Source organism: Durio zibethinus, chromosome 20, assembly GCF_047325235.1.
Source record: "Durio zibethinus cultivar Kanyao isolate XHJ-2024 chromosome 20, ASM4732523v1, whole genome shotgun sequence".
Taxonomy (NCBI): domain Eukaryota; kingdom Viridiplantae; phylum Streptophyta; class Magnoliopsida; order Malvales; family Malvaceae; genus Durio; species Durio zibethinus.
Window position 1 is genome coordinate 23,838,597 of NC_143181.1, and position 13,276 is coordinate 23,851,872.

The 13,276-nt window shown below is 32.8% G+C and overlaps 1 protein-coding gene across 6 annotated transcripts; it reads left to right on the top strand.

The window, feature by feature from the left end:
* Positions 1–1,056: 1,056 nt before the first annotated feature.
* LOC111315806 (DDE family endonuclease) lies at positions 1,057–11,986 on the top strand. Of its 6 annotated transcripts, none has more exons than XM_089749071.1 (10): positions 1,060–1,383; positions 1,454–1,603; positions 1,681–1,752; positions 1,869–1,943; positions 8,759–8,856; positions 9,117–9,360; positions 9,831–9,947; positions 10,413–10,667; positions 10,862–10,938; positions 11,453–11,635. In XM_089749071.1, the coding sequence occupies exons 1-10, from the start codon at positions 1,149–1,151 to the stop codon at positions 11,501–11,503; spliced, it is 1,374 nt and encodes a 457-aa protein (XP_089605197.1). In that variant the 5' UTR covers positions 1,060–1,148; the 3' UTR covers positions 11,504–11,635. The 6 variants fall into 6 exon arrangements, with proteins under 6 accessions (XP_089605198.1, XP_089605197.1, XP_022773564.1 ...); XM_022917829.2 differs by lacking the exon at positions 11,453–11,635 and adding an exon at positions 11,030–11,166 and having other exon boundaries at positions 1,061–1,383; XM_022917827.2 differs by having other exon boundaries at positions 1,064–1,383; positions 11,472–11,986.
* Positions 11,987–13,276: the final 1,290 nt, after the last annotated feature.

A 13,276-nucleotide genomic window follows, 5' to 3' on the forward strand; every position in this document is an offset into this window, starting at 1 on the left:
GAAGGGCTTTTTTTATATTTTACATAAACTTATTAACTGGTATTAAATCAATTCGATTAAAAAAAATCTGATTTATTATGTAAACTATCGGTTTACAACGATTTAAAATGGTTTAATTATAAAATAGATCTAATTACAGAATTAGATTGGTTTCAATATTAGTTCACCGCTGCAATCGGTCGGACTAACGATCTAGTCTGATTCTGATAACTATGGTTTAAAGCACCAAAATGTTTGATGTAATGAAAGTTTAGATGCTTAAATATATATTTTATTTTTTTTAGATATCAAATTGAAAGAAAAATGTAGAATACATAAGTTATTTTTGTATGTAACCTTTTATTTTAATTCTCTAAATTATTTAAAAGATTATTTTTTTGAAAAAAGTTGCTTTAAAATTAATATTAAGCAAATATTTATTTTACTATAAAAGTTTCATAAAAAAATAATAATAACAAATGTTTAGGTGGCATGCCATGTGTATATTTTTGCTATTTGTGGAATTTTCATATCATATTATTTTATTTTATTGAAAAATTTATTCTAAATATTTTGGGAGAATAGTTTACAATATATTCTATTTTCGTTAGTTTTGATTAAAATATCATCAAAAATGAAATTATAGTGAAAAAAATAAAAAATAATAAAATAAAAAGAAAATAACAAAATTAATATTAACCCATAGGTGACCAAGTTATCACTAATTTATATTACTATATCTAATGTTAATGTTTATAATTTATGTTAAAAAAAATAATAATTAGAAATAAAAAATAATAATTAGATATAAAAACAATGCTTTTGGAAAAATTAAAATGCTATTAAAATTATAATAAGTAAAAAGAAAGAAATTATTTATATTATTTATATTTATATAAATATTTATTAATTTTCTTAAATTTAATTTTTTATAACAGTTTGTGTTAAATTTAATAAAGCAGTCAAGGATATGAAATTTGGATGGCCAAAAGTAAAAAAAATAATGATATGGACTTGAGATACCTCAAGAAAAATGAAGAATTAATTTCCTGCATTTGAATCTTCAAAACTATTTACCGTAACACTAACACTTATGAATAAATCTCACAAAATGACGTTGATTTGAAGTTGAAACAAACGAAACGAAACCAAAAAATGGTATAAACCGAATGGATTCGGATCCCTTGGAATCCCAAAAAATAACCCGAACCCGAACCATTCTGCTTGGCGCCTCTAACTTTCATGTAATTGGCGTAGAGGACGGCAGTCCACCAAAACTGCAAAAGTGTTATTTGAATGGAAGAAGAGAAAAAGAGATGGAGTGTTGTGTACACGAAGCACATCAAACAAAAGCGGAAAGTTTATCAAGACGGTTTCTTAGATCTACACATTTCAACCAACAAGGTTAAGTTTTACTGATTCTTGCTTCAATCTGTTGCTCACTTTATTTCAAATAATTTGGTAATCATGGCAGCGCAGTTGATGCTGTACGATGAGTCCCAGAGGCTTCTTGAATGCAGGATGTTGAGAAGAGATGAAGTTGTTTGCTCTGCCCAAACCCTCACTTTCGCTGCCTATTTTGTTGACGTCGGCCTTCTCCACTCTCCTTCTCCTCTTAAATCTGGTACGATTGAATTGCTTTTTCATTTGAAACCCTAAAATTTTCATTTAAAATCTTCATTTGCAATTCTTTTTCTTCAGATGCCAGAAGAAATAGCAATGAAGCGAGGCCTATCAATCTTAGGCTGAGCCCATCACAAAAGATAATCAGAGGTTAGCTTCTTTGTTTGCTTTTACATTTGAATTGCTAAAAACTTTCCAATTATGATACTATCAACACTATGATTGGCGTAGGCTATAGCTTTTTCTAACCTTTACTTACATTTCAGAGTTCAAGAAGATTGAAATGCAAAAATATGGAGCTTCGCAAACTGCTCCAACTATAATGCAAACCAGTGTCACAGGTTAGTTGATGAAATTTTGGCTCCTTTTCTAATGTGAAAATTTTCCTTTAAATTGTTGCTTCTAAGCTTCACTTTGTTAGATGGAGCATTTTGCCAATGAGCGATTGCTATTCCTAATCTCGTCCTTGCTAGAGATCATTAAGTTGTCATGATGCAACTAGTTATCCACCATGTTCCTTTGTGTCTATACGGATAACTTGCATTTGTCTCAATGAGTGTTATTATTCTCGTCATGGATGGATGAAAGACCTCTTCTCACTCCAATCCGCATTGACCCAAATCTCAAGCAGCCAAAACTCCTTATCTCCTTCGATGCGAATCCATGTATCTTTCATAGGACTATCTTTGTGTAGGAAGAATCGGTCTGGATGGGGAATCTGATCCTTGCCTCTTCAGAAGTGTTGATTGAGTTCCCTACTATATGTGCTTTGTTAGTTCAGCCTTCCTACCCGAACATGAGTTGAAATAGAAGCTTTGTTGACTATTCCAAATAGGTGGGGCTTAAGCTGCTCAGAGTGGATGGTGAGTCTTGCCGCACACCTTCTCTCTCAAAATCAGTGATTGAATAGACAGGAAGATCTTTATTTGAGAAGGAATGTGTTTCCATTGATGGTGGCGAAAGAAAGAAATGAATTCAATTTCTAGAGAACTGAAATCCCTTATCACAACTACAACAACAATAACACACTAAGCCTTATATCCCATACTCTAGGGTCGGCAGTGTGAAAAACCAAATAAGAGGATCAAATTAGGTTGTAGTTTGAATTTTCTTGCCCTACTTATTTCTATCAACAACCACCTTTTCATCTAATTCTTTAACCATCATATCATTTTTTATTACTTGCATCCATATCTTTCGTGGTCTACCTCTAGATGTTTTGATCTTTCCTAGATCTAGAGAATCAACTCTCCTAATCGGTGCATAGTTAGGCCTATGTTTCACATGTCCAAACCATCACAAACGGGCCTTTCTCGTCTTCTCTTCAATTCGGACTACCCCTACTTTTCCTTGAATTTATTCATTTCTGATTTTGTCTCTTCTAGTCTTACCATACATCCATCTAAGCATCCTCATTTCCGCTATGTTCATTTTCTTCTCATGTTGTTTCTTAATAGCCCAACACCCAGTTCCATATAGTAATACAAGCCTTATAGTTGTTTTATACAACTTTGCTTTTAACTTTAAAGGCATGTTGTGATCACACAAGACACCCAAAACACTTTGCCACCTCACCCATCTTGCTTGAATCCTATGTTTGACATCTGCTTTTATCATTCTGAATAATTGATCCCAAAATGTCGAAATTGGCTACTCTTTGGTACTCCCTCAGCATCCAACTTAATCACACTAGTACCCACTTCCTTGTGACTACTAAACTTGCATTTCATATATTCAATTTTAGATCTACTCAATTTAAAACCTTGAGACTCCAATGTACTCCTCCATAATTCTAATTTTGTGTTAAGGGCATAACAAGTTTCAACAACTAAGACTATATCATCGGCAAATAACATACACCATGGCACCCTATCTTGGATACGTCTAGTGAGTTCGTCCATAACTAATGCAAAAAGGAAAGGACTTACTTGTCTAGGAGGGGTTACCCCAATGTATTTTGTTGTTTCATAGAGTGATGATTTGGCAGCGGAATAAGAGGGCATATTTCATTGTCCAATTTTATTGGTATTGGTCTCAATTTCAAAATTTCTATTTGTTAGAAATGTTGTTTGATTTTCAAAGCCGTACATCCAAAAAAACTCTCTTTTGAAAGAGTGGAAAATGCATTTCTCTTGTGAAAAGCTATGTCCCTCAATTTTTCAACATCCTTTAAGGGTATCAAAACTTATTTTGGCAAGTAGATAGAAAACCAATTCTGAAACTTGAGTTGATGCTGCTTGATGACCAATCCATTGATCGCCATTCACATTTAGGAAGGTGTGAAGCGATCTTGTACTGATTTTTAAAAAAAAATCTTATTTGCTTTTTTACATCATTTAACTTCCTACTCTTAAAGGCAACTAGGTATTCCTTTGGGCCTAAGACCCCACCAATGGAGTAGTTTAGATATTTGTACCCTAACTAAGTAAAGAACCATGGCATATATGTCTTGAATAGATTTCATTTTGATAGAGTTGAAAAAGCACTATATTGTTGAAAGGTTCTATACATCCACCCTTTCAACGTATTTTTTTAGACAGACTTCATTTTTTCTGCTTTTTGGATGGTAAATATTTCACAGAACATGGAGTGTGAATGAAACCCATGCTTGAATTGAAATTGAGATATTGATGCATGTTCTTTCAAAATTGACTATTTGACTCTTTGTCAGAGGTGTTCTAGAATTGTTTGCAACTAAGTAAATGGCTTTACGAACTAATGGATTGGATCAAATTGCAAATTGAAAAGATTTGTACAAGTTATAACATCTATCATCACTTTGTGGAAAACCATTAGATATAAATATGTTAGATACTTGCAACTCAATTGGTAGGTGTGATAATGGTTCAAGTCGAATCAGATTGAGTTCGGTTTTTACAAATAATGCATAATATTATGGATTTTTAAAATTTGATCCGAATTGAATTAAATTCTAACAATTCGATACGGTTCGGTTTATCGGTTTTTGAAATTTATTTTTTATATTGTTTTAATATGATTTTTAATATATTTAAATAGATTTAGATATAAAATAATCATTTTTATTTTATAAAAATTTAAACTATATATATAAATTAATAAAAATATATAATTCGGTTCGGTTTAGAAGTTTTTGGTTTTTTGTTTTCTTGATCTGCAATCCGATCTGAATCTAATAAAAAAAATTTAATAGCTGAACTTAATCCAAACTGTATAAGAAAAAAATTGATTTGAATCGAATTGAATGCTACAGTTTTGAATTAATTTTCGGTTTTTTTAAAATTTTTTTTAACCCCTATTGATTGGTGAAGGTGAAACAATCTCTCCACAAAAAAACATTTTTTACCATTGCACAAAGAAAATATTTTGTTGTGAATGAACAATTTATTTAGGAATTGTCCATACATAAAACTATAATTAATGATACAAACCTTTTCCACATAAAAGGGAATATATTTTAATAGTAGGAATCAAAATGATGTGGATTATTCAATAATCAAAGCCGATTTGCTTTATAAAAAGAAGATACCATTGAAGTTCTATCAAATGGTTTCACAAGATTTAGCCAATAGTCTTGATTGTGGGATATCATTGAGAAATATGAGTTTGTGTTATCAAAAGATTTCTTGTGATTATTTCTAGTAAGGGATGAGTCAATTATCCACTTTGGTTTCTTATTGAACAAAAATGGTAATATTGCTACTCCATTGATCAAGAATTTTAGTTTTTGAGTAGTATTATGATCATCCAGTAAAAAATGTTTCTATTTCTTCAAATGAACAATTTGAAGACCTATTGATTCTAACAACTGATTGCAGAGTTGATCATTTGGACCTTTCAATTCAAATGTGGATCTCAAACCTATGTATACGGATATTCCTGAAACTCACAATGGAAAAAGGAAGTTAGTTTAACAAAAGAGAGGAAACTTGGACAAAAAGAGAAGTAACTTGGACAAAAATGATCGTATATTCAGTTAGAGATTAATTCGCATGTAATATTTCATTGAGAGAGGCTTGATATAGATGCAAAGTTGATTTTTATAGCACCTTGTTTTATATTTGTTACAAGTCATGTTATTTGATGACCACATAAAACTTTTAGAAAGTAGGTTTCATAAGTGAGATGTAGTAATAAGGCCTGGAGAATCAAATGCTTAGATGCTCATTTTGTTGAATTTGGTGATTGTAAAGGAAGCAATGTGTGTGGAAATGATAGCAATAAAATGGGAAACTGGGAATGAGGCATGTGATGAAAAAATCAATTTGAAAGTGATGGAGGTTTTGGAAAAGGTTGGTGAATCTAAACATTACTTGTTTTGTGATATATTTTTTTCCCATCTTTCACTTAATTCTTGAATATAAGTTTTAGAAAAAATCAATTTGAAAGTGATGGAGCTTTTGGAAATGGTAGCTGAATCTAAACATTACTTGTTTTCTGATTTTTTTTTTACCCATCTTTCACTTAATTCTTGAAGATAGGATTAGCAAGCTCACCTTCCTCTGTTTTCACCTTTCTCTCTCTTGTCTGTCTTCCTTTTTTTGTTTTTTGTTTTTCCTCTTCTTGGGGTTATATGGCTGGAGGTGGGTGGTGTAAGGAGGATTCTATCTCTGGACTATTTGTGTTTTTAAGGCTCCTAGTGATTCTCCCTGTTGCAGCATTTTGACATTGACAAAGAAGTTCCTTAATTAAGCCACTTCAGTTGGTTTTCTTTGGTAAATACAAAAATTTAATTGCCTTTCAGATGACAAAAAGTGTGAACTCCAAATGTTTGGAGCTGATTGTAGTACTGTATGCACGATCAAGTCAAGCATAACGGTTATATTATTTGATTTGCTGTGGTGTTTGGACTACTTACCAATGCTTACCTTGTTGCTATTATTATGATTTTGTTCTATCTATAGATATGGTTCAATTCTTCCTTTTTTCTTTCAAATTTAAACACACACACACACACATACATGTATATACATTGGTATGGCATATGAATGTTCTATTGTCACCAAAAATGCCATGGTTAGAGGATTATTTACTTTTCACATTTATACTTATTTCAATAAGATTCAAGATAGATACTCAAATATGAAATTTGGCATAAGATGGGGAATAATTCAATGATTACTTTTTCATTTTATGCCTAAGTTAATATTCCATCTTTATACTCATGTATTTACGTCGAGCTGCTATCACACAATGAAGCATGTAAAGCAAAGGAAAACCATGACAGGAATGGTGGCTAACTTTTTAGGGGTCTTTAGATGAATAATATAAAACTGCTGCCAAACAGATCTATCATTTATGCATATAAGCATAACATCTTTTTTGGGGGATGGAAATGGGGTCCAATCTCTGGGGAAGGCGGTAGGTTGGCTGATCTTGTTCTTGAAACACCATATGTTGCTTTAGCACTTCATTTTCCTTGAAGTACCCATGTCTGGCATATATCTGCTGCGCATAGGTATGGAGGTCCGACCCTCCAAATATATGGAAAAATCTAGAAAAAATTACCACAACCTATTGGACAAATATTGTATCCGATGCTCACCCTTGAGTTTGAGTAACATAGACAATGCCTACATCTGTTTAAAGGGAATGTGTGGTTGAGAGGGTATGTCCTTGATAAGCTGGGTTGAGCACTTAATGCTGCCCAGGCTAGTTAAGTTCTTACAGGGATAACTTCACTGCTGGCAATCACTAATGTCTGATTCTAGTGGGCATGAATGTGTGATCCATATTGAAGAAATATATTATTTTGGGATATATTTTATAATTTGTGCCCCTCATAGTAATATCTTATATTTTAGGTATTTAGGTTATTGATATTACATAGAGCCTATTTGGCTTGGCTACAACGTTTGTAGAAAGTGCTGTCAAAGTAGAACTTTTTTGAAGTTTTGTGAAAAGAAGTGAGGATGATATTTGGCAAACTTGATGCAGAAGTGTTGTAGATGTAAAAACTATTTGGTAATATTTTTTAATAAATAAATAAAATAAAAGAATGAAACTGTAGTAAGTGCAAGAAATTAAAATAATCAAGAAATCTTTTTGTCAATTGTAAATAAAAAGACAAACAAAAAATGAAATCAAGGAGAAGAATTGAACTAAATAGAAAAGATGAATGTGAAATAATGTAATTCTTCTTATAGTTTTATGAATTACTAGAGTAAAGTGAGAATAATTAAGAATTTCATTAAATATTAGTTACTACAATTAGTACCCTTTTGAAGAAGTTTGATTTTTAGCTACGACTAAGCCCAAGTGAGCTTCCCACATAAGCTAAATTCTTTTAAAATTTGAGAGCCAAACACTTTGCTTCTACTATTATAATAGAAATGCTTTTTCATAAGTTAGGCCAATCACCCACTTATTTTTGCTTCTTTACCAGGTGCTAAGTTTAGGGAGTAGTTTATTGGTACTTATGTTAAGGTAGCTTTTGAATCTTTGACATTGTTCGAGATTTGATGTTTTGAGGATTGAGACTTGAATTTTGGACTTATTTTTTGTTTCTTGGTATTCTATTATTTTCCAAATTGTTCTACATGGATGCTTCCAGTATTCATCCAGCATTATACTGGAACAATCAGCAGATGCACTACCTCCTCGCTTTCTCTGCATATCTATGAAGCATGGACATGCCGTGTACCCCTACATACCGGTGTCCAATATTTATCTGACGCATGCCTCTGGCATGACAGGACATGTACTGGACATGCCGGGACTTGACAAAAAATATAAAAGTATTGGACACAGCGGATGACATGGCTGTACATGCAATGAAAGTTTTTTCCCAAATCTGGACTGTCTCCACTTTCAAGCTCATGTGCTCCTCTTAATCCTACAAAAAACTCTTGTCTGCCAAATATTCCTGGGAAAGTTATTCCAAGCTGGACGCCAAGGCTGCAGTTGAGAGTACTGCAAGGTCTATCTCGTTCCTGCCTTGGACTTGCCTTGAAACACTGAGACTGTTGACCCTAAGGACTTCTTGCTTAGACATTCAAGGGCTGGTGTCCTCAATTTTTTAAATTGCTGTCGCCTTGTCCGTATCTGTCATACCCGTATTGCATCTTCGAGTCCTTGCTTCGTAGCTGCTTATATTTGAAATTTTATGTAAGAGTACTGTAATTTTCCCTTTGATTTAATACCCTTCTTCAGACTAACACGTTTTTTCTTATTTTAGAATGGCAGGTCATGTACACTACACAAGTTACTCAAAAAGCCAAGAAATACCATGACGGTTTCTTACAACTCAAAATTTCTGGAACACTGCAGAGGCAGGTCTATGTTCACAAACTTTGCTGCTTCTTTCTCCTGACAATCAGAATATTCTTCTTTGTCAATTTTAAGAAATAAATTAGTTCATAAGTCTTTTTCTTTTCTTTGCATGGGTTTTTTTAGTTACCTGCTTCATAAGTTTGTTCCCAGCCTAGTATTTTTATGTACTTAATTGCAGATTGGCTTAGTTCAATTCCATTTTCTCATAGCTCCTTACAAAGTGTAATTAATGCTCAGACTTACTTATTGGGTCTTTAATTCAGATTATGTTATATGATGGAAGCAAGAAGTTGATAGATAGTAGATTCCTCAAGAAAGACGAAGTAATACAATCCGGTGAATCAATAGCATTTGATGCTCATTTGGTAAATATTGGAGAAGCTGAAGGAAACTGTCAGGGCGTGATGGACTCAGATGTCCGTCTAAGCAATTGCAATGTTGCTGGAAAAACAAGGATGATCCACAGAGTGCAGAATTGTCTTAAAACCAATAAATCATTTTTGCAAGGTTAGCTACTGCCAGTGCTGATGATTTAAGTTGCATTTCCTATATGGTATTTGATTGAATTCCTTTCTTTCTATCAGTTAATTTTTTGAAGGCAATTTTCTTTCTATCAGTTAATCTTTTGAAGGCAATTTTGCTTTCCATGTATTCTTGAGTCTCATATCTATTATTATTTATGTAACACTTTTCTCCAGAAAACTGATTTGATACTATTCGTGTATATATTTTTTCCTTTTATGAACCATAGTGTAATATTTTCTAAGTCTGAACTGAACACTTTAATTTTTCTTTACTATATTTCTTCTTTTCATAAGGATGGTCTTAGTTGTTTAGCTCTAAAAAGTAATGGAGTTTCACTCGTATTTTATTTTGACTTATTTTTATGTTTTTTTTTTTTTTTGGTTCTAAGTTTTTGGTTCTCCCTTTTTGGTCCTTATAATTCCATCTGAAAATGTTTTGGTTTCATCATGCAGGAAAACCTCAAAAAATTGCTTCTTCAAAGATAGATGCAGAACCAAGTTTTAGCATCTCAAGTGTTGGTGAGAGTAAATTAAACCAGAATATATCTGCAAACAAGCCTCTACGTGATGGTAAATGCATTCTTAGTTTGATCTGATCATCGTACATAACAAAAACCAACAAACTTTAAGAAAATTTTTTTCTTCTACCAATTTTCCTTCCCTTTGTACATGGCTTCATGTTTCTCTCCCCATAGCATTCATATGGAGAGGCAAAAATTTAACAGTATGGATATTCTCTTACTGGTCAGTGACTAGCTTGACTGCTTGTTTTGTTGGTTAATTTCTTATCCTGTGCAGTGTCCTTGAGAGTAAATTAAGGAATATTTCGATACATGGTGCCTATATGCTACTTACTGATGTCATATATAAACTTTCACAATAGCTTAGATGCTTGCTAGGGCAAAAATAAAAGTGGGAAAAATGAAGATATCAAACTGAGGTCTCACTCAAGGGCCAATTCCTAAAGTAATTCATGATTTTGATTAGCACTGCACTGATGTCATAAGCAATTAATCATATGTTTTACCTTTGCAGCTGCTCAAATCCTGTCCATCCTCCAGAAACCTATGATGCAATACAGCGCTGCCATGCAGTGTATTGATAATAACATCACGAATCCAGTCCCCTCTGTGGAGGACCCTCAAAATTCAGATTCTACTAGAAATATTCTTGAATGTAACCCACTACCAATGATATTAATAGCACGTCATGGATCAAGTGGAAAACTGGATAATTTGGAATCAAGTGAATGCATAGACATAAAAAAATCCCCTGATCTCTATACTAAAGGCAAGTTTAAATGCAATCATGTGCAATTGAAACATTATTTGCTTCTGGTTTTTCCTAAATTATCACTAAAACACCCCTGGAGGGACATAGTGCTAAGCAGAGGGAACAGGGTTTTCCATGAGATTGGCAATGAAAACTAAACTATCAACCCCAAATGAAGTCTGTCAATAATTGTCTGGTAATTTTCTGACCAGGATTGGACTCTCTGGCAAAATCAAGTTCTAGTGGCAATAAATCCTCCAAGAACACTGAAGTTGGAAACTCACATCAGGTTTGGGCTGTTTTTCCCTTACTGCATCCACAATTTTCATTTTTTGTTTGCATGTACTATTTAACACTAGCTAATTACTGTTGTATAACAGGTGTGAACTTTATGGAAGCTTTGTTTTCCTCCTTTCCAGTTATAAGCCTTAGGATTATTGAACAATTCAGGCACATTTGTATGCTGCTGCCACCAATTAAGATAGATACCATATCAGAAATGTAGGTGCTTATATCCAGACACCTAGTAGCATAAGTTCTTTAACCGGGCACACAAATTCTCCAATTGGATAGGCATTTAGATGGCAGATAGTTGAGGTTTGGGGGGGGGGGGGGGGGGGGGGGGGCGGGGTTGATGAAAGCTTTAACCATATGAATACTTATGAAGCTCTTTTAGGCTTGCCTAACCTATGATCAACATTGTTGTGCTGTTCAATTGTTTCTTTAACCATTTCTTTTATTTTTTTTTTTATTTTTTGTTGGAACTGCAATCTCTGACTAGTGATTTGGGTGCAATTACAAAGCGTGTAATGATTCGTGCAGCCTTATTCAGAGAATTTGAAAGCATACAGTAAATGGTGTAATGAAGCATCGGTGCTTGGTAGCTCAAGTGGAATTGCCCATACTTATAATGAGATAATTGATTCAACGAAGGATTCTACAGAAGTCAAGATTTCGAGGGAGGCAGGTAGTTGCCCAAGTTTTGCGCTTGGATTTGACTGAGTGTTGTTGATAATAAACAGGCCAGACAGAGTGCAGCACCAAGAGAAAAGCAAATGCAAAAGAAGCATTAATTTTGAAATGAGTGCCATTGGAGAGTTTTCATTCATCTAGGTAGCAGGAAGAGTATGCCACAAAGTGTACAGTTATATAGTTGATCACAACAGACGAATGAGTGGCAAACCAAATCCAACGAGTCGATGATCATTTCTAAAGATATTGGATCAAAAATATTTTCTCAAATCTCCTATTCTTACATTTTCTTATAAATTTCTTTTTGATAAACAATTGAGTTTTAGCTTTATTAACTGCTAAAATGGAATTGAAATTTTCTTCTACAGATTGAGCTTTCTTTGCCGTTTTCGGCAGTACACGTATTGTCATGTAACCTTTGCGTTTTTTTCTTTTAAAAATTATTTTATTCAAAGTTTTGAAATTTTCTTTTCTAAAATTTTAATTGATATTAATTTATAACTAACAAGTTATCAAACATAAGGAAGAAAAAGTCAAATTTAGATACTAATTATGGAAATTAAGTATTTAGGTAAATAGGTTGATTAATTAGTTAAAATTTTAATTGAATTATAAATTATAAAAAAGTGTAATAATTAGTTGTCACAATAGTGTAACTTGAATTTAACTCTTACAACTTTAGATTTTAACCAAACTCTGGAATTACTGCCATTTGAGGTAATATTGGAGTCGTTATCTAATTTTTATTGTTGTAATCGATAATTGGTTGGGCAGGCCTTAATGTCACAAAATTTGTCATTTATAAAAAAAAAAAAAAAGGAATCAATTAATCAAAGCGATCTATTCACTTACACTAAACCTAGCCTTCAGCCCCAATTGAACCAACTCGATTAGAGTAAAAGATTAAAAAGCATACCTCTTCTTTACTTAACGTAAAATCACGCAGTTATGAATATTTTTAATGAATAGATTTAGTTATGAATATTTTAACGAAGAGATTTCCATAAGATTGCAGCTTTTGATGGTCTATATATTGATCTTTAAAAACGATGTAAGCATGTGAAGATGCATGTTAAAGTATAAGATTTTATTTTAAAATATGTTGGGATGATTTTCTATCTATTACCCAACTTGTCTCTGATACTTCCAACAAGATTGGAATTGGCATAGTTATGGTTAAAAAACTTGCTAAGTTAAAGCCAAGTCTAAAGCTAATGGTGCTAAAAATTTAAGGGAATCTTGGAGTAAAATACACTCTACAAATAAAAATAAATGTATAAATTTAAGTAAAAATAATTGAAAAGCTCGATTGATTGTGGTTTCTTTTTTTTATTTTTTTATTTTGAACATCTTTAAAATTAGTATTTGTATTACAAGGATGAATGGAAAAGAAACAAAAAGGGAATCCCAGTTGGTAATGATCACATTCTCCTGCAACTCTCATCTTCACGTAACCACCAAAGTTAACTGATCCAGGATTCTTCTTTTCTTTTTTTTTTTGGGTGCAAAGCTCCAGGATTCTTCTCACTAATGCTGAAATATCTCCGGTATTAATCCTAAGCCGGTAACAGCCTGAGGTGATGGCTTTTAAGTTCGGACTTAATTCTGTGCACATACGCGCTTCAGATATTACCCATTTTCTCATGCATCCATTA

Bases quoted from the DNA above. Each gene is read 5' to 3' on its own strand.
- LOC111315806 (XM_022917827.2), top strand. From the start codon at position 1,149: ATGGATTCGGATCCCTTGGAATCCCAAAAAATAACCCGAACCCGAACC. The intron at 1,753-1,868 runs GTTAGCTTCTTT...CTTACATTTCAG, and splicing joins ATCACAAAAGATAATCAGAG to AGTTCAAGAAGATTGAAATG. The intron at 1,944-8,758 runs GTTAGTTGATGA...TTCTTATTTTAG, and splicing joins AATGCAAACCAGTGTCACAG to AATGGCAGGTCATGTACACT.